This window comes from Ixodes scapularis, unplaced genomic scaffold (assembly GCF_016920785.2).
Source record: "Ixodes scapularis isolate PalLabHiFi unplaced genomic scaffold, ASM1692078v2 PGA_scaffold0__279_contigs__length_252992795, whole genome shotgun sequence".
NCBI classification, from domain to species: Eukaryota; Metazoa; Arthropoda; class Arachnida; order Ixodida; family Ixodidae; genus Ixodes; species Ixodes scapularis.
The window spans coordinates 149,966,269-149,989,886 of NW_024609835.1; the positions used below are offsets into that span (position 1 = coordinate 149,966,269).

The window sequence follows — 23,618 nt, forward strand, 5'->3', positions numbered from 1 at the left end:
AACTACTTCCGACCTATATTTCACATTTGCACAAGTATTGAAGAAGAAAAACTGGCTCCCTCTTCGTGGTCTTTGCACCTTCACAATGCGGACACAAGAATAGAATTTGTTTGAAGACGTTTAATGATTTGGGCGTTGGCCAGTGTGTGTGTGTTTGTGTGTGTGGGGGGGGGGGGGGGGCGGAGGGGGTTCTGGATCTTGTTAAGCTTGAGCAAGGGTTGTCGCTCAAAGTTTGCGTCGCTAATTTTATTATTCACAGATGGATTAGCTCGCATGTTATACAAAAGAGCAGCAGCTCCAGGATTTGAAACAAATCATGTGTAGTATCCATTAGCGGAAGAGATCGCAACGACCACTTCTCAACTCGAAACATTGCTTGTCACAAAGACCACGTAGAGGAAATGGGGAAATATTTCAACTGCCTTTGTTATATTTTGCATCCGCCTCAGGTATTCTTCGGTTCTGGTTTTCCTATGGGCTGCGAGTAGGTACCCTAAGCAGGATTTTTTTATTTTCTTATTTATGTGTGTGTGTGCGTGAGGGGTCTCGTTTGAACGAAGGACTCACAAAGCTAGTATTCTGCTTCCTCAAACTTAGCCCTGAATGGCCTTTGTCATGCACTGTGGCTTCCCTGGGGCTTTCCACTCCCAATCCCAGCTCAAAAACAACAACAACAACAACAAAAGAAACGGACATTTTACAGAAACTGTACATACAACGAGATTGATCTCGTTTTTTACAGCTCCGCAAAATACTTTCTTTTTCCCGTGCAAAAAAAAAAAAGCAAATTTTATTTTCTTCTTTTCATAAAAAAAAAGACGTGTGATGGAGGGGGGGGGGGGGGTTCCGTGGACAAATTGTAACGATTACAAGTAATTTTATTACTTCAAAAAGTAATCAGATTACTCTTGTGATTACTGCCTAATAAAAGTAATCAACTGATTACAAAATTACTCCAAAAAGTAATCGATTACATGTAATTTGATTACTTGTAATGCGTACGGTACAAGTCTGATCGACGTTTAGCGAATAACGGGGGCGCGCGTTATACCCCCCCCCCCCCCCCCCCCCTCCATGCTGCGCTTACAAAAATGTGAACCCACTTGGCGCACCCGAAAACTTCGCGGCGTCCGACTATTCGCTAAATTGTCATTCGGTGAAACGTGGGCGTTCGCTTAAACGTCATTCGATCAAGCGAGTGCCTCCAGCCCTGGGTAATATTTTTCAAGCGTTACAAAAAGCTCAAATTGGTTTCAGAGAGCATTGACCTCAAGCACATTTGACGGATGTTGCGCTATTAATGAAGATTTGTTCAACCCTGACAGAATAACTGCAGTGACTTTCTCAAAACTACCCCCGAGCTTCTTTGCATGGAAACAAAATTTCTACCTCGGCTGCGACAAAAAAAAGAAAAAAAAAGAAAAGGAGTTTGTAAAATGAAGTTGGCACAGCCCGTGTTGCTTCATTCAACGTCCGCAACGTCAGTTTTGGCCGCCGCCGACATCAAAGTTTTAGCCATTACGATGAACCTAACCATACCACTGTTAACCATACGCATCTTCAATTATGCGACATCTTGTAAACCCTGAGATGGGGAACGATAAAAAAACGGACGAACACAACAAAATCTCAAGAGATTTTGAGATTTTGTTGTGTTCGTCCGTTTTTTTATTGTTCCCCATCTCAGGGTTTACAAGATGTCGATTAATTACCAGCTCGCCTGCACTCTATCACTGCTTACAATTCAATCATGGTTGGTGGCGTAGATTATTAAAACTGCCATCTTTTTGCTGCGCTTAACAGCCTTGGTCTCGTCCGCATGCATTGAGCTGCTTGCGCGTCAAGAAAAAGGCAGGCCGACACTACAACGTACATAAAAGAAAAAAGAAGGTCATGAACAAATTTGGTACAACTTCGCGAAAAGATTAGGGCCCAGTCCAATAGTTGTAAATGGCTTCACGCCGCGCGGTAACTTCCGCATGTTTCGTCGCGTTCTCACCGATTGTTTTTTTTTTTTGTCAAAAGCTGCGTCTCAAGTAACAAATAAAAATAAGGAAAGAAAGGTGAACCCTGTTCACGTTTGCGTTCACGTCACGCGCGAATGAAAGGCTTATCGCTGCAACCGCAGCGAATCGCAGCAATCGTTGGCATCGCATCTCTCGCACGAAGCGCGGTCGCTTGCTTACATTGGGTCTTTGCCGGTCGGGTCTCTGGTTTCGTTTTCTCGCCACTAACAAGATGGCGGACGTAGTTCTCGCCGCGCTACTAGATGGCGCTCTGCATTTCGCATATAGCATTTCTGCATTCTTCCAAAATGGAGGCGCCCCATCGCGGCGAAATATCACACAGTGCACACTGGGAACTAGTTGGCCACTCAGTTTTGGTTTCGATTGAGCAGCTTCATCTCATGCTGTCACGCCGCGACCGAGCGCGCTGCTTGCTTTTTTGATTATCTGACTTTTCACGAATGCACAATACTCTCATTCTCGAGCGATACAAAACGAAGACCGGGGCACTTTCCTTGGTTCCCGAAACACCGGATATTGTGCGAGCGCATGCAAACGTAGTGGCTTAGAGTCACCCGAGCGCTTCTTTGAGCTCAATTTCAATAATCCCGCCTTGTACCAGTGAACTACAACTGAAATTTGGTTACCTTGAGCCTTACACGTATTTTGTTTGCTAAACGTCCGCTTCTTTTTACTTAATGGGACGGAAAGTGAGCTGCATCCTCACAGGAGTATCAAAGTTGAGCCCAGCGTTGACGCACGAACTTTTAAGGAAACGCAATAAATTTGACCTCACTACTGCACAAAAGTTATTATGATGTCTTCCTCGTGTCATCATATATCTCCCACTCAAATTTTATGCTGATAGAAGATTAAGTTTTCGCAAACACTGAGATCGGCTAGCTATGACGGGGGCCCTAACAAGCGTCCCCTACTCCTCGCTAAGCCTTTTTAGACGAGCCTTTACTGACGCCCAAGGTCAGTGTCTGAACGGTGTGTCTGAAATTATCTCGGCCTACTCAGTCAGGAAGAAAGCAAACACATAACAAATATTATGGCCATTAGACACCGTCAAATGTGCTTTGAATAATTTCGTTCGTTTGGCGCACCGTATAGGGGTTGATGCCCGTCGGCGCACTTCCGACGAACGGTGCGACATTCTTCACACAAGTGCCCGACTTTTGCTTTCTTAAAACGGTTTGGTGCGAATGTGCCTATAGGATTGCAGGATACCTTTATGCGCATACGCGATGTTGAATATTAGTGGAATGCAAGCGGGTTGTGACTTCACTTCGTGCAGTGCTGCGAGTCAGTACAGATAGGAGATGAGAAGTGTGTTCAAATGGAGCTTTTCAATGGCGCCTCCGAGTTTTACCTCACGTACTCAGGCGTATTAAGAAAAACAGTAATTGCAAAAAGTTATATTTTGTCTATCGACGCACGAAACAAACTTCTTGACCAACAATACTAATGTAAAGGCGCGAGCTCGATGTATGCATATACTTATCGGTTGCTACAGCTTGTTGATTTGTACACAAGCAAGATCCCCGAGCTTCGCAGCGTCGAGATTCCCAGCACTGGCTCGTCCACATACCTCGAAGCGCTAACAGAAAGGCTCAAGTACAAAAATACAACAAGCATGCGTTAAGACAAGCTATATACGTCTCGGGCTTGTGCTAAAGCTTCGAGGTCTGGCCATTTAAGTTAGTTTAGAGACCGAAAATGACGCTCTCGGGGCCAGAAAACATGAGCTCGCTCTGTGTATAATCTCTTCTCGACGTGTCGATCGAAACGGAAACCATGTCCCTCGCCTCCATGGCCAACTAGTTCCCAGTGTGCAACGCGCGCCGTGTTGCATGTAGGTGTTTATGGAAGTAGCAAACAATGCAGCTAGAATCACGCGACGCACTTAGATACATGAACGGATCATAAAAATGGCGTCACAGTGGTGCAAATACATGAGGGGAGAAGGATTATCGGATTTCTCGCTGCCAGTTATCGTTTTATGGTGCTCTTTTGATAGACCTATTGCTAAATTACCCAAGCATCAAGGAGAATGCAGGGATCGGTGTTCCACACGCGCACGCCTTCGCCGTATAAAATATTCGAAGTAAATAACCAAATAAAGCGTTGACGATCGCGTGTGCAAGATGCAATTTGTTTTAGGCACTTGCTTTAGAAAAGTTACTACTGCTGAAACCTGCACGTGCGGCGCGTGGAACACCAATCCCTACATTCTCCTTGATGCATGGGCAATTTAGCAATATGTCTATTGAGAGTCTGTCATATTGACGGTAGTCTTAACTATATGCTAAAGTTCATCCTGCATTGCGAACACCGAGGAATATGACCGCTTACGATAATTGAAGCGATTCCTCGTTGTGCTCCTCGGACATGAGCCGCTCGTACTGGCTGTCTAAGAGATGATTCACAAATTTCTGAAAGGCATAGAAACATTCGCAGCAAGGGACTCAGACAATGATCATATTCCGCAGGAACTGAAGACAACAGACACGAAGATCTATAGGAGGTATTCACTGGACGCCATATTTCAGGGCGCTGTTTAGAGCGCATGCTCAGAACGAGCTCAGATTATCAGGCTGCGAAGATAGGCAATCTTGAAAGTGTGGAATGCACGTTGTACAAGAACTGTGGAAGCTCGCTCTCAGCACGCGCTCAGCAGTCGCACACGCAGCTATGGCCGCCAGGAAACACTCCATATACTCTGTGCACGGTGACTCTGTGTCATACGTAATGCACAACACTGTCAAAGCTGCTGACGCGAGCATGGGGTTTGATCTCGTCGATCATTTGCTCTGGTTCTCGCGCAAACGAAACCAAAGATGAAGCCACGCGCTCGCGCCAGTAGCTTTGACAGCGTTGTATACTAAGTAAAATAACTTTTGGCCGCTTCCATTTTCAGTGTTTGTGCATATAGCGCGTGATTTGCTCGCTTTCCGTGCTGGGTTGAGGAGATCGCACGCTGGGAGGCGGAGTTGTATTATAACAACGTTGATTATAGCCTTCTTTATACTCACAAAGCCTGGCAGTTTGACGACAGAGCCATAGAGTGCCCGGTTACAAATTTCGAGCGCGAGGATCTGGTAGTATACAGAGCATTTCTCGGGGAACCTGGACGTCAACGCACAGCTTTTGTAGCGACGAGGACCCGAAACATGGTTTTCCATCCCGACGAGAAAGGAAGCGGTAGCGCGAGGAAAGCGAAGAGCACGAGTGGACGTTCCATCGCTCGGGAGAAGTGTATTTCGGGGTCTCGCCGCAGCGGGGCGCCCGCCACGTTGCTCTGCTCTCATCCGTTGTTTGCCGCTCTACCTTTTCAGTTTCGGCGGCCGCTTCTCGTGGCGATCTGCCAGGCTTTGTTAGTATAGAGGAGGCTATGGTTGTATGTATTAGAATGGTGTTCGCAGATCTATGCTTTAAAAATTTTAACGTACACAGGAATAATTGAGCTAGTTGGTTAAGCATAATGGGTGACACCGGCTGTACATAAAAAGGAAAGATAAAGGAAATTAAAGAAAGGACAAACTTCTGCTGGACTATTAGCTATTTTAATGAAGAACATCTTTGTCTTTTACTAGTTCTGTTTCTTCCTCCTTCTTTTCTGCTTGATCCATCAGTGGCATCTACTATTTTTATTGCGTCCTTTTCCTCGAATTTCTAATGAACAAGGATATTGGTTTCCCGTAGGAACTTTTTCCCCCGTTGTGCTGGGTAGCTTAAGAGTAACTAATACATTTGTCCTCGATCGGGGTTGGAATATTCAACATGCATGTATGTTGGAGATACCAACCCCGATAGGGTAAAGGTTTCTTCCATTTAGAATCTCAGTATGCAAAAATGTCAAGCGGGGAGTAGCTACCGCAGGTATTTCAGACAGCCTAAAAAAGTAATGTCAACATCCAATCAGACGCTGCGTCGAGACACAAGTTTCGAGACTTCAAGAGATCCACAAACCTTATTGGCCTCCATATGCGAACAAATCTTCCACAATTTCACGAATGCGCCTGACCATAGTGACCGCACAACGCAAAATAAAAAGACACGCAAACATTTTTCCGGTGTTTTTATATAATTCATTAATAACCCATAAATTATATATAAAAAAAAAAAAAAAAAAAAAAAAAAACATTGCGAGCTGGTAAGACGTGCAACTTGCATGCGCTCGGCGCCGAATAATGTATACTAGAGGGAGAACAGGCACGACCTAACCAAGAGAATCGTTGTTCCACCAATCACAGAACAGAGTTCGGCTTATCTTGAAAAGCGGTATTCTGTTGAGAGGCGGCCGTTGCTCTATTGGGTAAACAGGATGCCGCATGAACGATCAAACACGTGAACGTGCTGCTAACCTATAAAATAACCTGACAGGTGCAGGGCACCTAGCCGCTCATTGTCGAAAATGCACGTGCAAGGCCAATTTCAAGAATGTTAGCATCCTGGGACACCACAGAAATCAGCTCGCACGTGAGATGCTGGAGGTCCTTGACATGGAAGAAAATGAGGACAAATGTGTTTGTTCCCCTTCATTTACTTCGCACAAAAGGGAGTAAACCTTCCCACGGGAATCCAATTCTTATGTTGATTAGAAGTACTAAAAGGAGGTTGTAATACAAATAGTAGATGCCGTCGATCGATCAAGCAGAAAAAAAATAGCGGAAGAAACAAAACTATAGTAAAATAGGAAGATGTTTTTCAGAAGAATAGTTGAGAGTCCAGCGGAAATTTGTCCTTTCGTCTATTTCTTTTATCCTTCCTGTTTTTATATTTAGCTGATTCCACCCAATATTTTTAACGTGCGCCTAGACAGTGCATTCAAGGTAAATCAAGTAATTTTCCCCACGAGTTTGGCTTTGCTGTGCCATCCGTTTCGACAACATTTCAATAGCTAAAACAAAAAGCCCGAGTGGTTAGTGTCTTTACCCTCTCATGGTTCTGTAAAAAGGAACACTTCCTTCGAAGGTGTTTATTTTTTAAGCTCTATAAGATGTAGGGTAGGTGCAACTACTTCGTGCAACAAGAAAATTAGGAACCTTTTTGACATTTTTGTTTTGCGCAGGTAATCGCGCGCACGCAAATACTTTGAACCGCACATCTCTTATAATTCCTCTTTTCGGGGAAAATCTGGCTGTACCGTAAATTGACGGCTCAAGAAATAACTCGTCCCGCACATGTGCACTCTCTGCACATTATCCAATTAAAATGTGTTCTTTGTTCCTTAATGCCAGAAAAGATGGCGATATGACGCCTATGACAATCACCGCGGCTAAATGTTTCAGGTACAATTGATGCTTTAAGAAAAGGTCCGAGTGTGTACACACCAATAGGAATCTGCTTTGGGTTCTCCTTTTTCGCAGAATGTAGTTAACATATTTTCAATCAAATGTGCCACATTCGGACCGTGTATACTTCACTCTCGAACATTCCTTCATCTATATACGGTCCCGCAATGCACTAGGAACACCATAATCAGTCTCTCTTTAATCAGTTTAGTCATTTGGAACGACGCTCATTATCAATTTCGAACGGTCACGTCGCTTAATTGGCAAAAGAGATGGATGCCTTTCTGCCGCTGAAACCGGATGTGAGCCCGAGACCATGCGCCCTTCTGATTGGCCGCATCACTTAAAGCCATATGAGCGATCAATGATTAATGTTCAGACCGCATCGCGGGGCAGTGTTCGATGCAAGCGCTTCTGGAAGTCGGTGTACATAAACACAGATAGCTTGACAAAACGCAGGACGCGGACAGTCCCGCTCATAGTAATGTCGCCCCACAGCCAATGAGACAGCGGCATGTTAGCCGATAAAAACGCAGAAAAGAGAATTGCAAAAAAAAAAAAAAAGACCACAAAAAAAAACGTGAACATATTAACTTCCGTTTCTCAAGCTGTCAGGCGTATAACGCGTAACATATTGTGTTCTGATTCGTTCATCGGCGTTATTGTCAGCGCCATCTCATTGGCTGTGTGGCGACAATATATACTGTCAAGACCGGTTATGACGTATCGGTTATAACAAAATAGCGGCTACAGCGAAGCGATCACGATTTCCCATTCCCTTCTGCACTTCGTTAACCGAAGTCGGTTATAACGAAATAGCGGATATAGCGAAGTGATTTCCGATTCCCGTTGACTTTGTCATAACCGGTCTTGCGAGTAGTCGACCGAGATTCGCCACGTCCTGAGTTTGTTCAGCGGCTACCGTAAGTGAGAGAACCGGCGTGGCCCTGCAGCTCCTCCTCCCACCTTCCACTTGGTGTAGACCCTGGTGTGTCTCAGTACAAGGTCCAACTTATGGAAATTGGCCACGGCCGCATTCCAGGGCACGTGGGCGCGCTCCTTGGGAAGGTATTCGAGCACGTCGAAGGCCAAGTGGTAGGGCAGCTGGCCGGCCCTGCAACGGGCGCAGTGCGCGGTCCTCACTTTGCTGCGACGACACTCTAGAGAGCATCGAGGGGATCAGGATATACGCCTACTTGCATTCACATCACATCAGCGGTCATTATGGTGACCTTGTTGCTGAGCGCGTGCCTTCTTCTACACCCTGCACTTCGCAGCTCAGACATTTTGGTTGTTGATGATTTATTATCGGAATATCCTCACAACAATCACGCTACGACGGCCTCACGTGCTTCTTGTCTTGGGGCTGTGCTTCAACTCCAGACGAGATTATGCCAGTGGTAAAACATTGGCAAATAGTGGATCAAAACGATTCCATTGTCTAACTTGCACAGCTTTGCAGAAGCGGTGCATGAGAGCCGTCATAACCGACCTTCAGTTTTTGTTTTCTCTAATTCTGTTTACTTCACTTCATCATTACCATCGCAGGACAGGTTATTGCCATTATAGATTCCATTCTGTTTTTTTTTTTTGTTTTGTTTTTTGTCTAGCATTGGCCATTGTAGAGGCTCGTCAACTTTCGTTTTAGTGGCTCGGTATCTCGGTAAGAAAAAAGGTCAACAATGGTGACTGCAATCCGGCGCGTGTGCAAAGCGTCTATTGACTCATTCTCCACGCTCCGGGGTTGAAATCATCATATTAATCCAGCTTTCCAGTATTCACTCTAAAAAAAGCCCGTGTGTTTATTTTCCCGCACAGCACTCGGAGGGCCAATCACAGCAACTTACGGAGGCAGCTCGGCGAATGATGATGCCGAAACATATGTTTAGACCAAAAAAGGCAGTCTGAGTTGTGACATTAAGCAATGCAAAACGTCACGCTTGCATTGATTAATGTTACAACTCAGTCTGCGTTTTTTGGTCTAAACTTATGTTTCGGCATCGTCATTCGCTGAGCTGCCTCCGTAAGTTGCGGTGATTGGCTCTCCGAGTGTTGTGCGGGAAAGTAAACGCACGGGCTTTTTTTTAGAGTATTGTTACTTTAGCTTCAGTTAAGAAATGTATGAATTACGTTTGAAGTGGTGGAGAAAAAGGCGTTTAAAACGGCCTGCGAGCATCGACAGTGGCATTAAGAGTAGGATGTGACTATTAAATTGTGAGGAAGTACGTCACTTTGCGATTGGCCTCTTTACTAGGCAGGGCTACGATCTCATGAAATGCCCAGCAGAGTTCACGCTTTTTGCTTCGGGATTCGTTCTTCGACTTTCCTATCAGCCAGTGCTGAAGCGATAATGAGATGCACGCTCGTGGCTGGCCACGCCCTATGTTTCTTTAGAACGACGGCAAACGGGACAAACACTACCACGCCACCCACCACCACGCAGGCACAATAGACGTCTTAAAGTACCATCATTACAGGAACAGTGAACACGCGTCACGGAAATGAATTTGCGAATTGTTAATTTGAAATAATAAAAAAGGAAAATAATATAAATTGCAACTTTTCATCTATTAGAATGTCAGGCTAACACCAGTGTGACAGCATTCTTGCCGCTCTATATACACTCTAAAATAAGCCCGTGCGTCTACTTTCCCGCACAACACTCGGAGAGCCAATCACCGCAACTTACAGAGGCAGCTCAGCGAATAATGATGCTGAAACATATGTTTAAACAAAAAACTGCGTTTTTTGGTCTAAATATATGTTTCGGCATCGTCATTCGCTGAGCTGCCTCTGTAAGTTGCGCTGATTGGCTCTCCAAGTGTTGTGCAGAAAAGTAATCGCACGGGATTTTTTTAGAGTGCATAGACTTCGCTTACCTGGCAAGGTCCAAAGAATCATCGATCAGCTGTGCGCGGTTGAACTCGTGGATCACCTGTACACAGTTAAGAAGATGTTAACATATCTAAGCTGATGCCCGATTTTGCGGTTTCCTGTTGCTGTACGTGAATTTTGTGAATGAACATTGTTACAGTTGCGGTTACCACGGGACTGAAATAATCTTCACACGACTGTGAAATTTGATAATTATTTACCGCCATAATGCCATTGATTTTTGTAAGTTGTGCCAGTCAGTCATAACGAATTGCATATAGATTTTATATTTAATCATAAATTTCTTTCCCACCTTGTACTGGTGTGCTCTTGATAAAAAAAAAATCTAGATTGCAAAAAAAAAAAAAAAGTAAAACAAACTAGGAATGTGGCGCTGGAATATGACCTCGCGAACCCTCTCCTGTTTCACAGGAAAGCCAATGTACACGTTACTACAACTTAGTAGCACGATTATTATTACCTGCTCATAGATTTAGTAACTAATTTGATTAAACGTTACCATATTTCAAAATGAACGCGATACTTAACCTGAACAGTAACATGGTAACTTTTATCGTTTCTTATAAATTTAAGAGTAGCTGTTGACTGATGCGCTAATTTTCAGTGGTTTCGACAAGCCAAGCAAGCATAAGCGTTAAGATGGTGGAACTGTTATCTTTCACCGCCTTGTCTACCTTAGTCCACTTGGTACTTTTGAATCCTGACTCAGAAGCGGCAGTTCAATTTTAGATTTCTTTCATTCCAGATCACTGTTGCTTTGGGCGAAAATATATACCGGGTGTTTCCAGCGAAGGGTTTTACAAATACTTAAATACTTGACAGGGTATTTATACTCGCCAAGGTTTTTATTTGTACATGACATATGAGAGCCCAAATACCCAGAACACAATTTGCGGCTCGAAATTCATTTTCTTACCGCCCGAAAACCGCCAATCGAGAACAGCCGGTTTGAGTTGCGCTCACTCTCTTCTCCGTAGTCGCGTGCCGTTTTCTATGGTTTAGGCACACACACACCAAATGTAATCAAAGCCATAGCTCATCGAAGGAACAAACTCAATATTAAAAATACGATAAAAATGTTACCCTTTTTTGTGGCTTCTAAATAACTGAAAATACTTTGATAAAAAAAAAAAAAAAAGAAGTGGCACAGAGAACCGGAAGCACTCCGTGCAGGTCGCCGCGATGGCGGCGGACGTCTACTTTAGAACCGTTGTTCGCGGCACTGGCTAACCTGTCTAAGCTTCGAAAGAGAAATCGTTTGCCGCTCAAAACAGTTAGGACTTATTCCGTACGACACGCCCGATCACCATGCTGATTCGCACGAAGACGTCGCCAAGTCGTCGCCTCTTCTCCTGACTGAAAACATCGATCGTTGCTTGAAAGACGCGCAAACGTCAAGCAATAAAGGCGCGCTCACACCCGCGGTGTGGAGAACTCTCACCATGCGACTAGATCGCATAGCGCAAATGACACTGTCACAACCCCTCCCCCCCCCCCCCCCCCCCACCACCACAAAAAAAAAAAGAAAATTATGCGCTTTGTTGTGGTGTCAGAAGACTACCCAATCAATATTTTGCTACGGTGTCACGTATATTTTTCATGAATTAAGAAAACACATCTGCTTGAAACCGAACCCGATACGGGACTGGGGAAGAAGACCTGTAGAGGTTGAGAGAGTTGCTGGATATGTCACGTGGCTACACCCGACCGCATTTACTTTCTTTTTTTTTCCTTTGTTTTCTCGGCCGCGCGAAGCAGACGAAAAACGCCCACGTCGCACGTCGGACGCAAAACACAAAAGTCAAGCGTGCTTAACGTTAGGGGCGCTTTTCAAGCTTTTACCAACGACCACTCGATGACGTCTTCGAGCTAATCAGCTTGGTGATCGGGCGTGTCATACGGAATAAACCCAAATTGTTTTTATCTGTGAAAGTTTTATCCTTCGAAGCTAGACAGATTCCTCAGTACCGCGAAAAACAGTTCTGGAGTAGAGGTTCCACGCCAGTCATCCTCCGGCATCGCTTAGTCCGCGTCGTTCCACCGTCCAGCCCCCAACTCCCGCGATACGACGCCATGTTGAGAATTACGCTGAGAATGCACAGAGTGCTTCCGGTGCCCTATGCAACTTTTTTTTTCTTCAATCAACGTACTGCCCATTTTTCATAAGCCACACACAAAAAAAGTACCATCTTTGTTTCTATTTTTAGTATTGAGTGTGTGCCTCTGATGACCTACGAATTTGATTAAGTTTGGTGGTTGCGTCTAAACCATAGAGAACGGCAGGTGAACACGGAGAAGAGTGTGAGCGCGACTCAAACCGACCAGTTCTCGGTCGGGGTTTTCGGGCGGAAAGAAAACGAATTTTGAGCCGCAAATTGTTCTCTGTGTAATTTGACTCTCTAATGTCACGTACAAAAAAAAAAAAGAAAAAAAAAAGATCTTTGGCGAGCATAGACATTTTGTCAGTGACGTTTTAAAGCGCTTACCTTGTGGTCGTTCTCAAGTTGACTGATGATCATGAGCCAGTTTGACTTGTCATAGTTTACCTTGTAGTAGAAGGTTTCTTTCACATTGAGGATGACCCAGCGATTCTTTGGAGGCATGCCGACCATAAGCGCTGCATACAGTGAATGGAATAATTTTTTTTTAGATGTAACTTAGCCAGAATATAAAGTGCGGGCCCTAAGCGAAAGAAGTATTTTCTATTCTACAACGCCCACAAACAACGGAAGAAAAAAGAAAAAAAAAGAGAAATAGAGAGGCGATTAATAAAATTCATCTTCACCAACACGCAAATAATTACTAAAACATTAGCACTTCGTTTTAATTTTAGCTTTCCTGCCCTTGTAACTGGTTTACTTCGTTGTCAAATCTACAACACTGTTAGCTAGATAACAGCATTGGAACTTTTTTGGCCTGGGGAGAAGTTTCTAAAATATCTCAAAATGGAACAGCATCAATTACGGGAAAAAATTATGAGACGTCCGTCAAATCTGGAAGCCAAACAAACTATTGTTTTTTTTTCAAGAGACAGCAAGAATTGAGGGGTAACCAAACCATCGTATCTTAGCAACCGAAATATTAGGTCTTGAGAAACGCAGGATGTGGCTTAGTACATTCACAATCTCTGCTTAAGAATGCGTTCCTCAAGGTTTCTTTTTTTGTTAGAGAATGCCGCATTAGATCGGCTCGGAGCGATAATAAAATGCCCAAGATTCGCCGTGCCCTGCGTTTCTTAAGCTCTCAGTGATTGAGGAGGAATTCGGAAACAGGTTGGGAACGAAACGTATACTTCCTACAACAACTTGGAGATTGACTACACGTTGATATGCTCGAAAGCATCGAAGGGGTCATTAACCTCCAACTAATTTATTTAGATCATTTACACGAAACTAACACGATGGTGCTTGCGGCCGGGTTCGGAGCTGAGCTCATTAGTGTTGGTATCCTCGTTCTGCTCGTGTATCGCTGAGCGTGCCTGTCGTGTTGAGCCTTCCACCCCCTTCTTTCTCGGCTGTAAAAAGCCGCTACACAACTGCCCCCCGCCCCTTCTCTCTTAGAAAGGAACTGGTAGGGGCGAGCATTTCTCTTGACTCAGGAATAAAAAAAAATTCGAAATGTTCTTGTAAGTCGTTGTTAGGAAGATGTGCGGGCTTGATTCGTTCGAGGGATATAATTTCCTTCCGGCCATTCATTGATGGGGTGAAGGTTTTTTTATTACGCTGTAAGACTTCGTATAGCCCTTCGTAGGGGCACTATAGCGTACGTCTTACGGTGTCGTTTCGTACACAAACGTATGCACAACGTTGAATTTCCGGGATTACGAAGATGTTGCGTGAATGTTTTCTCGATGCAATTTGATTGTAGGTTTTAGAAAACAAGATTTTAACTGGCTTGCGTAGTTTTCGCAGTCCATGTAACAAGGTTCTTTAGTTGTTTTTTAAAAAAAGTATCACCAGGTAGCCGAAGTGAAGTGCCGTATACCTGTTTGGAGGAACTGCACTTGAGCTCATCTCGTACCGTTGTGAAGATCCCCAAAAGCACCGCTGCCAGAAATTCGGTACATGGACGTGATGTATCATGCGCCCGAATCGCAGCTCTTCATTTGTCTGTGGAATCTTTCCGCGAGGCCGTCGGATGAAGGATAATATGCTGCGTTTTTTGTGTGGCTCGCACCAAGAAGAGACGACAACTTGCGAAAGAGGAGACTCACACTGTCTCCCTCGATCGGTTGTTGCACTTGCCGGTACTCCAAAGCGGCTGATTCACGTGGTGAAGAATCTGTGGGCAACCGTTTCCGCTGTCATATCTTTCATGGGCATTGCCTCTGGTCAACGGGCAAACCGATCTACACTCGTCAGTAGGTATCGGTAGTCCCAAGTCGGTGGCAACGGTCCCACGATGTCAAGATGGACGTTGCTGAATCGATCATCTGGTGGTTGGAAATTACCAACAGGTGTCACACTGTGCCGATGGAAATTTGCCCGTTGGCACTGTTTACACGTTCGTGCGAAACTTCTGATGTCCCTTTTTATTCCCGGCCAAACAAGGCGAGCAGAGATGAGACGTTGAGACGCCCGAATCACGGTGTGGAAGAGTGAGTGCAGGGCGTCGAAGACGGCTCGTCGGAACTGTGCTGGCACGAGGCCCAGTGCGGTCACTGACAGTATCGTAGATAAGTGTTTTGACACATTCGGGTATGTTTATGTCTTCTAGAACTAGCGCTGTAGAGGTAGAGTGGGGATGTGAAAGCTCTTCATCATCTTGTTGCGCAGCGGCCAGTTTCTGGAAGTTGATTGTTGACCATCAATTCGGGATGCGCGTCAGTCAGTGTTATTTTTATTGCAATAGCATTCTTTAACTACTTCACCCGGTCTTCGCAATACGCTCTCCGGCCTTGAATGCGCCGTGCGTAATTATTGGGCTTGTGTGGATATTTATACAGCGTGTAGTTGGTCAGCCATTTCAAATTTGCGACGAGTCACTTGATGTGGATGGGCAATTGAGCCAGTGCGGTACAACCGCTAGCCTGGGGTCTTTAACGTGCACCGCGCAGTAGTGGTACACGACCGCACGCCGTTACGATGCTCATCCAGATCAAAACGGGCAGGGGTGGGGATTGAGCTCAGCATCCCTGGGTTCTGCAGCGCGAACTTTCGCTCCACGTGCTCCGAGCTGGTGTGCGCTAGCCCACTCGGCCACCGACCCCTTCGCGCCGTTTGTATGCGCTGCGCGTATGCGGAGGTTGTCCTTGAGGTAGTCCTTGAGGTCGTCAGAGAGATCGTTTCAGCTTCCGTCCGAGCGCAGCCAAAGCTAAGAGTGGCCGGAGCAAATCACACGTCGCCAATAGGTCGAGCGATCTCGCCAGCACTTTTGTATCAGTCCGCTGCGTCGCTGGTCGTCCGCGCCGCCCGCACTCACCGAGTATTTCGTCTGCTACAGGTTTAAAAAATGCCCTTTCACGTTCCGAAATTTAATCAGATGATGACAGTAAGTAGGCTGGCCGCTGGCGTCTGTGTCCGAGCTTTCCACCTGTTCGGCATTTCAGCATAGTTTTGAGATGTAAATACACATTGCAAGGTGTCCGATGACCCGGTTGTTGATGTTTCCTAATATTGTCTGGACATACTAGGGCTCGGGGCCCAGTCCTTTCCACCAGCTTCTCGGCGTTCAGTGGGATCGGCAGGTAAACGGGTGCCCTGATTTCGCCCTGTATCAATGAATTGAGGTGGCCCGGCGCTTTTCTTGTTTACAACGGATTCGCGGTACGACGCGGCCGGAGTCTCCTGCCGAATTTGAAACTAGACATTCATCACGACCTCTCGCGCCTGGCGGCCGAACGCGCCTTTGCGAAAGGATGTTTTGAAGCGACTCGGTGAGGAAAGCAGGGAAGCACATGATTCGGCCATTATGGAAACGAAATCGCACAGAAAAACCGAGCGCTGCCGCATCCGTGTTGCCTGCGGATGTACGTGTTTTCACCAAACCGCATGCATTTGCATATATCAATAAAAACATAAACTTTAGATATTTGATTCCTTTAGTTGCAAATCATTCTCAGCAGTACACATCTGGAATATTGTGCAATGTTTACGCACAAAACAGTTACTAAAAAAAAAAAAAAGCTTTTGCGGACTACTTTGTGATGCGTAGGAATGCTTTTCTCGAAGTTGCGAACTGTCTCTCAGCCTTTGGCTGCGCTCGGACGGAAGCTGAAACGAAGTATAGAGTTCGTCTTGACGTAATCCTCTAGGACGTCGTCCTCAACGTCGTCCTTGAGGTCGTCCTAGAGATCGTGCTTGACGTCGTCCTAGAAGTCGTTCTTAAGGTTCTTTGTTGAGATCACCTAGAAGTCGTTCTTGAGGTTGCCCATGAGGTAATCCTAGAAGTCGTTTTAGACGTCTTGACGTCATCCTCTATAACTTCGTCCTAGAGGTCGTCCTTGAGATCGCCCTAGAATTCATCCTAGAGGTCCTCCTAGGCGTCATTCTTGACTTCGTCCTAGCCGTCATTCTTAAAGAGGCACTCAAGTGGTTTTTGAAGAAGCTACTTTTTGGTGCGATGGCGTTAAGGAAGTGTCAGTGAATGAGTATCTTCAGTTTTAGAAGGCAGAAACGCCTATTAATCACGCAGGAATAAAATACGTGTGGACTCTTTTCTGTTCCTGCGCCGACCAATGAAATTATCGTATGTTTGAAAATTTTGGCGGCCTTTGCAAAGTTTTGCTAAAGAAACAATTTTCAGTTCATTTAGATATGTTGTGCATGATAATTTCACATAAAGTAAAATAGTTCTAGTTTAGAGTACGCGATACTGCAATTATCGCTTCACAAACAAGGGACTACGTTTTCTCCTTGCCTTCCTCCGCGGAGGGTGAATTTCCCGTTCCCTTGGGATGCGCGGAAGCGGGCGGAACTGCAAACATGGCGTCGGTGGTGATCGTCGACGTAGACGGCGTGGTGAAAGCTCATCGTTCCGCGTAAAAGCGCTATCCTTGACTGTGAATTTTCGTCGTGTGTCGCTATGATAACCCAGCACGTACTAGAAGGGAAGATCCACCTACTCGTGCGGCGATGTCGTGGCGGCACTCTCAAGACAGCAGAAATGCTCGTGCCGTCGTGTTTGTTTACTTCGACTGCAGTGGTGCTTTCTAAGCATTTGTGTCCTCGAACATCGCCCGGGTTTCTTATTTGGCGCATTTCATGCGTGTGCTCAAGTTCGAGGTATTACTGGCACGTACCGTATAACGGATGCGAATTTTCACGCATTTTCATCACCGGAAAAAAGTGATTAGTGTTAGCAATCCTGAACGCTCGCAACGTCTATTTGATCACGATATCATATTTCTACGCTGCTATATCGCTGTTTAGATTACATCTTCTTTTATAATCGTAGAAAAGGCGTATGGCGATATTTGTACTATTGGCAAAGTCGTGTATTAGAGTCATGATCGTCCAAAACGGCGTACTGCATCCTTTTGTTATTTTTTTTTCGTCCACTGTACCCTGAGCCTATCATGAAAAAAAAAATAAAGCTTTAGGCTATAGAAAACTGTCTGTCTATATTCTGTTACGGCATTGAGTGGCAGTGCGTCCCCTTTTTAGAGGCGCCGCTGAAACAGCTGACGGCGGCGTAGAAGCGGTCGCCGTGCTGACGAGCCGCTGCACTTGTTGCAGTGGTTGCATTAGGGTGCGGAGCGGCGGAAACATGTAGGCACCCTAGGTGGCATGTGTGTGTACGCGCGGCCAGCGCGCGGCGCAGAGCGGTCGTTCCGATCGCTCCGGTTGCAACGGACGCAGTCGTAGGTAACGCGCTTGTTGCAAATGTCTGAACCAGCCTTCCCCGTCCTCCCGAGGCGAAAGTCAACGTGGCGACATCGTTTGACATCACGTACCAGAGGTTCGCTGCTATGCCAAACGTTGGTTTCGTTACGACTTGCCCCAACCGCAAATCGAAAAGCGCCCGAAAAGGTCTGCGTTTCGTCGCCCTCGGAACCCGAACACGACTCCGAAGCGCTGCTATCGTCCACATCGCTGGTCGGAGTGGCGTCATAGGAACAGTCTTGTACACGTTACTAAAAAAAAGTAATCGATTACAATTACTATTACTCTTGGCTAAAAAGTATTCGATTAGATTACTTGATTACTCGACGGCAAAAGTAATTGGACATTACTTAAAGAAGTAATCGTTACTTTTTCGATTACTTTACTGTGTGAAGACACATCTTTAGCGCTCATAACAATGAACTACTTCCAACCTATATTTCACATTTACACAAGTATTGAAGAAGAAAAACTGGCTCCCTCTTCGTGGTCGTTGCACCTTCACAATGCGGACAGAAGCATAGAATTCGTTTGAAGACGTTTAATGATTTGGGCGTTAGCCATTGTGTGTGTGTGTGTGGGGGGGGGGGGGGGGGGGAGGGGGGGGAGGGAGCGGAGGGGGTTCTAGATCTTGTTAAGCTTGAGCAAGGGTTGTCGCTCAAATTTTGCGTCGCTCATTTTATTATTCACATGTGGATGAGCTCGCATGTTATACAAAAGAGCAGCAACTCCAGGATTTGAAACGGATCAAGTGTAGTATCCCTTAGCGGGAGAGATCGCCCCGATCACTTCTCAACTCGAAACATTGCTTGTCACAAAGACCAGGTAGGGGAAATGGGGAAATATATCAACTGCCTTTGTTATATTTTGCATCCGCTTTAGGCATTCTTCGGTTCTGGTTCTCCTACGGGCTGCGAGTAGGTACCCTAAACAGGATTTCTTTTATTTTTTTTTATTTCTGTGTGTGTGTGCGTGAGGGGGCTAGTTTGGACGAAGGACTCACAAAGCTACATTCTGCTTCTTCAAACTTCGCCCTGAATGGCCTTTGTCACGCACTGTGGCTTCCCTGGGACCTCCAACTCCCAGTCCCAACTCGGAAAAAAAACAAAACAAAAAAAAAAACGGACATTTCACAGGAACTGTACATAGAAAGAGATTGACCTCGTTTCCTACAGCTCCGCAAATTTTTTTTTTTTCTATTCGAAAAAAAAAGCAAATTTTAAGTTTGTCATTTTATAAAAAAAAAGGCGAGTGCCCGGGAAGGGGGGGGGGGGGGGGGGGGGGTCCCGTGGATAAATTGTAACGGTTACAAGTAATTTTATTACTTCAAAAAGTAATCAGATTACTCTTGTGATTACTGCCTAATAAAAGTAATCAACTGATTACAAAATTACTCCAAAAAGTAATCGATTACAAGTAATTTGATTACTTGTAATGCGTACGGTACAAGTCTGCATAGGAAGCATGCCCAGGTCGGCTGTCCGCCGAAGAATGTCAAGCTCTAACGGCCTCAGGTCCTCGAGCGTAGAGAACTCTGCCATGATCGAAGCTCGAATGACAAAAATGTTCGGCCGGTGCGGGTATACCTCGGGATCACTGCGCGGCGGAACGTCGTCCAACGCCGTTGGCCCGAGATCGTTTTGATATGCGTGCGATGACCAATGAGAGTGGTTTCGTTTTCGGATGGAACCGAGGTTGGGCGGCCTTCAATTACATTTTTATTCAAAAAATAATCACCGTATGACTATATTTTTTTTTAGTTTTTAGGGATACTTAGGGCGTCTAAATTCAGTTGTCATCATCAAAACACGAACTCCAAAACCACTTGAGTGCCCCTTTAAGGTCGTCCTTTAGACCGCCCTAGAGGTCGTTCTAGGCGTCGTTTTTGACTTCGTCCTCTAGGACGTCGTCCTAGACGGCGTCCTTGAGGTCGTCTTGAGATCGCTCTAGAGGTCGTTATGGAGATCATCTTAGAGGTCGTTATAGAGGTCCTTTTAGACGTCGTCTTTGACGTCTTTTTTTAGGACATTGGTTATCAACCGCTGATGTTTCCGGACCCCTTGTGGATCGACGGAGAAGATGGAGGACCCCGTTCGTGGTGAGGGGAAGGGAAAGGTATAGGTTAGTTATGATATTGATATAATAAATGAATATAACTAAGGGCTAGTGTGAAGCCGACTTCTCTATTTGTCATACACACCAGAAAGCTCACCCGAAAATTGGAAAGTTTCTCCTCAATCTGAAAAAGACAACATTTATTGCCGGGCTTGGCCGATGAGGCAGTGCTCTGCGGATCCATTTAATGCCTTCGCGGACCCCCATTTGAGAACCACTGCTTTAGGACGTCGTACTCGATGTCCCAGAAAGCAGATAAACCCGCGCCGCGCACACACGGAGCGGTAGTACACGCACACTCACATTTGCGCCCAAGCTACGAAGCAATTATTGGCTTGAGTTGAGCTATACTCCGTTCACTTTAAAAAAGATCTGACACGCAAAATTTTTTTTCATACTAGGTTTTTAGATGGTGTATCAGAACAACACCCAAAATTGTTTTACTTTAGAGTTGCGTAGTTTTTTGTCATAAAAACATAGAAATACGAAGCCCAATTGAAAGTGCCCGCCAGTGCCCTGTGACGTAACGATGTAGCAATGTAACAATGTAGGGTGTCGGGGCGGTCAGAAGGGAGACATCGACCTACGTCACTAAAAGTGGGTTCGCCGGAAGTCACGTGAGTTTCACTCCTCGTGCTCTCCGCGATCATGCCTAAAACTGTTTTTTTTTTTGTTTATTTAGCCTTTTCACGAGCGATCGTAGAAAACGAAGTTTCAGTTCCACTGGCTTATTATCGCTACACTGTTGATTAGTTTGCGTGCTGTAAACGTTGAGGACGAAGAGTCAGTGGATTGATGTGGCAAAGGTCAGTGATGAAAGCGTTGCGAGTACAAGCCAATGTAAAAGTGCATGCCATCAGTCCGATGGTACAGAGCCATACTGGGCCCAAAACAAGCTATCGAGCTTTGAAAGAAAAATAAAATGTTTAGAACGCTCGCAGAAATTAGGATTGCTAGCATACGACACGGCCGATCGCATTGCTGAAGGTTCAGACACCGAGGTCGTCGAATCATCGGATACTCTCCAGGCCGAAGATGCCTGACGTCTATAGTCGGTTACAAGTCAAGAAGGTAGGAGAAGCTCCTCCCACAAGTGTGATGCGCCCGTTTCAAATCTCTCCGCAGTCGAAAGAAGAGTTCACTGGAAACGCTCCTTGTTCCGCTTCAATGGATTCCCTAGGGAGCCTTTATGTGCGCTTTGCTAGGGTGATGCCAGCCTTTGTAATACCACTCGCCGACAAGCCAAGAGCCATTTTGGTTCCCGGCGATAATCCGTCGGGCTTATAACCCTTCCGGAAACAAGCACCTTATCTCACAAGCTCGGAGCACCGTTGTGGAACCCACGGAGGGAGAATTAGCATTTCCCCCCTCGGTTGGGGGGACCGATGGACACAAAGGCCACTTTCCGGCGCACGGGGAAACAATGAGAGGAACAAAATGGCGGTGGAAGAAGGTGTGGGAAAGGGAAACAGGCAGTTGGCATCACTCTATGCGAAGCGCACATGAAGGCACTCTAGGATTCCCACTTGTCTCCGATCCCACTTTTTAAGAAAGCGACCTTTGTATTCATCGGAGAGGGAACCGAGCCCTTGAAAGCAGCCTTTGTATCCATCGGGGGAGGAAGCTAATCCCCGAAAGTCGTATTTGTTTCCGTCGGTGGGGGAGAGCTCTAATCTCCCCTCGTGGCTTCCACAATGCTAAGTCAAAGTCGAAAGATAAAGCAAATATGTACAGAAAGGCAAGACCCTCCTCGCGCGTTGGCCGCGACGTCAAGGAAACGGTGGGACGCTATTGGATGCGGAGGTGGCGGAGGGATATCTGATTCCCTTTGAGGGGCATTTGCCGCTACCTTCTTAACCTGTAACTGACTATAGGGAATACGAACTGGTGAGTGTACCAAGTAGAAGCAAACGTTGAGCATAAAATTTTGTCTAGAACATGAGTAGAACTTGGTTACTAGGTTCACTGACTCCTCTTCTTCTACCTGCACAGCAACATTAAGCGATGAAAAGCAAATAAAAAAAACCTTGTCTGCTTGGATCGCCCGCGGAGATGCGGAGAATAACAAAAATATATATAAAAAAATATTACACGCGGTCGTGGTAATGACGAGGAGTGATACAACTCACGCGACTTTTGGCGATGCCTTCCTTGTGACCGCCCCGACACCTTGCGATACTATGAACGCCACAGGGCATTGACGGGCACTTTGAACTGGGCTTCGCGTTCCTATTTTTTACAAAAAAAAAAACTGAAACCATTTTTTGGTGATGTCCTGATACACCATTTTAGCGCCTAGCATGAATTCTTTTTTTTTTGCGGTGTCAGAGGTCTTTTAAGCTGAAACTAGAAGCTCCGCCTTCAGCGCGAGCTTCCTGCCCTTGCTAACACAAGTGTGGATGCGCAGGCACGCACCATCGAAGCACTGCGGAAGCTAGCGAGCTCGCGCTGAAGGCGGAGCTTCTAGGCTCAGCTAAGGGTGAACGGAGTATAGTTGGTACATAGTCAATGATGTTGGGGAAACAACTTGAACATTTAACGATTACACACTCTAAAAAAAGACCGTGCGTCTATTTGCCCGCACCCCCAACACCTGGGAGAGCCAATCCCCCCAACTTACGGAGGCAGCTCAGCGAATGACGATGTCGAAACATATGTTTAGTCCAAAAAAAGATCGAGGTACACCTAAGCATTTTTTATGAGTTGTGAATGCGAAAGCATGCAAGCCGCTCGTCCGCTCCCATTTTCGTCTGCTGCGTACTTTTCGTCGCCGGTTAGCGCGTGTGCTCGCCTGGGCCAACACCTCCTAGGCAGCTTTGAAGCCTGCGCGTTACGTCACTCGACGTCCCGTCCGAGGGTTCCGCACGGGCGCTGTTTGGATGCGAGTGCCGGGTCAGCGTTCGCGTGGGACAATGATGGGAAACGAGCCCCACGCGAACGCTGACGCGGCACTCGCGTCGAATCAGCGCCCGTGCGGGACCCCTCGACGTGACGTCATGTGACGTAACGCGCAGCCTTTGAGTGTCTAGGAGGTGTTGCCTGGGCATGGTGACCTTGGACGCTCCGTGTCCAGGGGGTCAACGGCGCGCTGATGGACACGCAGCGCCATGGGGTGAGCGGTCGTGAAAACTGACGAGCGCAGCGGCCGGTGGGAGCCCCGTCGACGTGCGCCAGCCAATGGAACCGAAGGATCGGGGAAGCTAGGTGCCCTTTTCGCGCTTCAAACTGGTAACGTCAGCTTGCTCCATGAGACAGTTAATGCTTTCGCATTGAAAAAATGCAGTCCGAGTTGTGACATTAAGCAATGCGAAACGTCACGTTTGCATTGCTTAATGTCACAACGCAGACTGCGTTTTTTGGTCTAAACTAGTGACGGACCGAACTTTTGCCGAATCGTGACGGGGCGAACTTTTGCCGATTAGAAAATTCTGCGCCGAATCTTGGGATTCGGCAAAGCCGAACTTTTGCCGAACTTTTCT

The 23,618-nt window shown here is 46.1% G+C and overlaps 1 protein-coding gene across 1 annotated transcript in view; it reads right to left on the bottom strand.

Moving 5' to 3' along the window:
• Window positions 1–4,360: 4,360 nt before the first annotated feature.
• LOC8033340 (aminopeptidase N) overlaps window positions 4,361–23,618 on the bottom strand; it is a 131,752-nt gene continuing 112,494 nt past the window's right edge. Inside the window, exons 13-16 of the mRNA XM_040220923.2 lie at window positions 12,688–12,818; window positions 10,186–10,241; window positions 8,273–8,420; window positions 4,361–4,444 (exon numbers count right to left, since the gene is read on the bottom strand). Of these exons, the coding sequence (XP_040076857.2) occupies window positions 4,361–4,444; window positions 8,273–8,420; window positions 10,186–10,241; window positions 12,688–12,818 (419 nt within the window). The remainder of the gene's footprint in view (window positions 4,445–8,272; window positions 8,421–10,185; window positions 10,242–12,687; window positions 12,819–23,618) is intronic.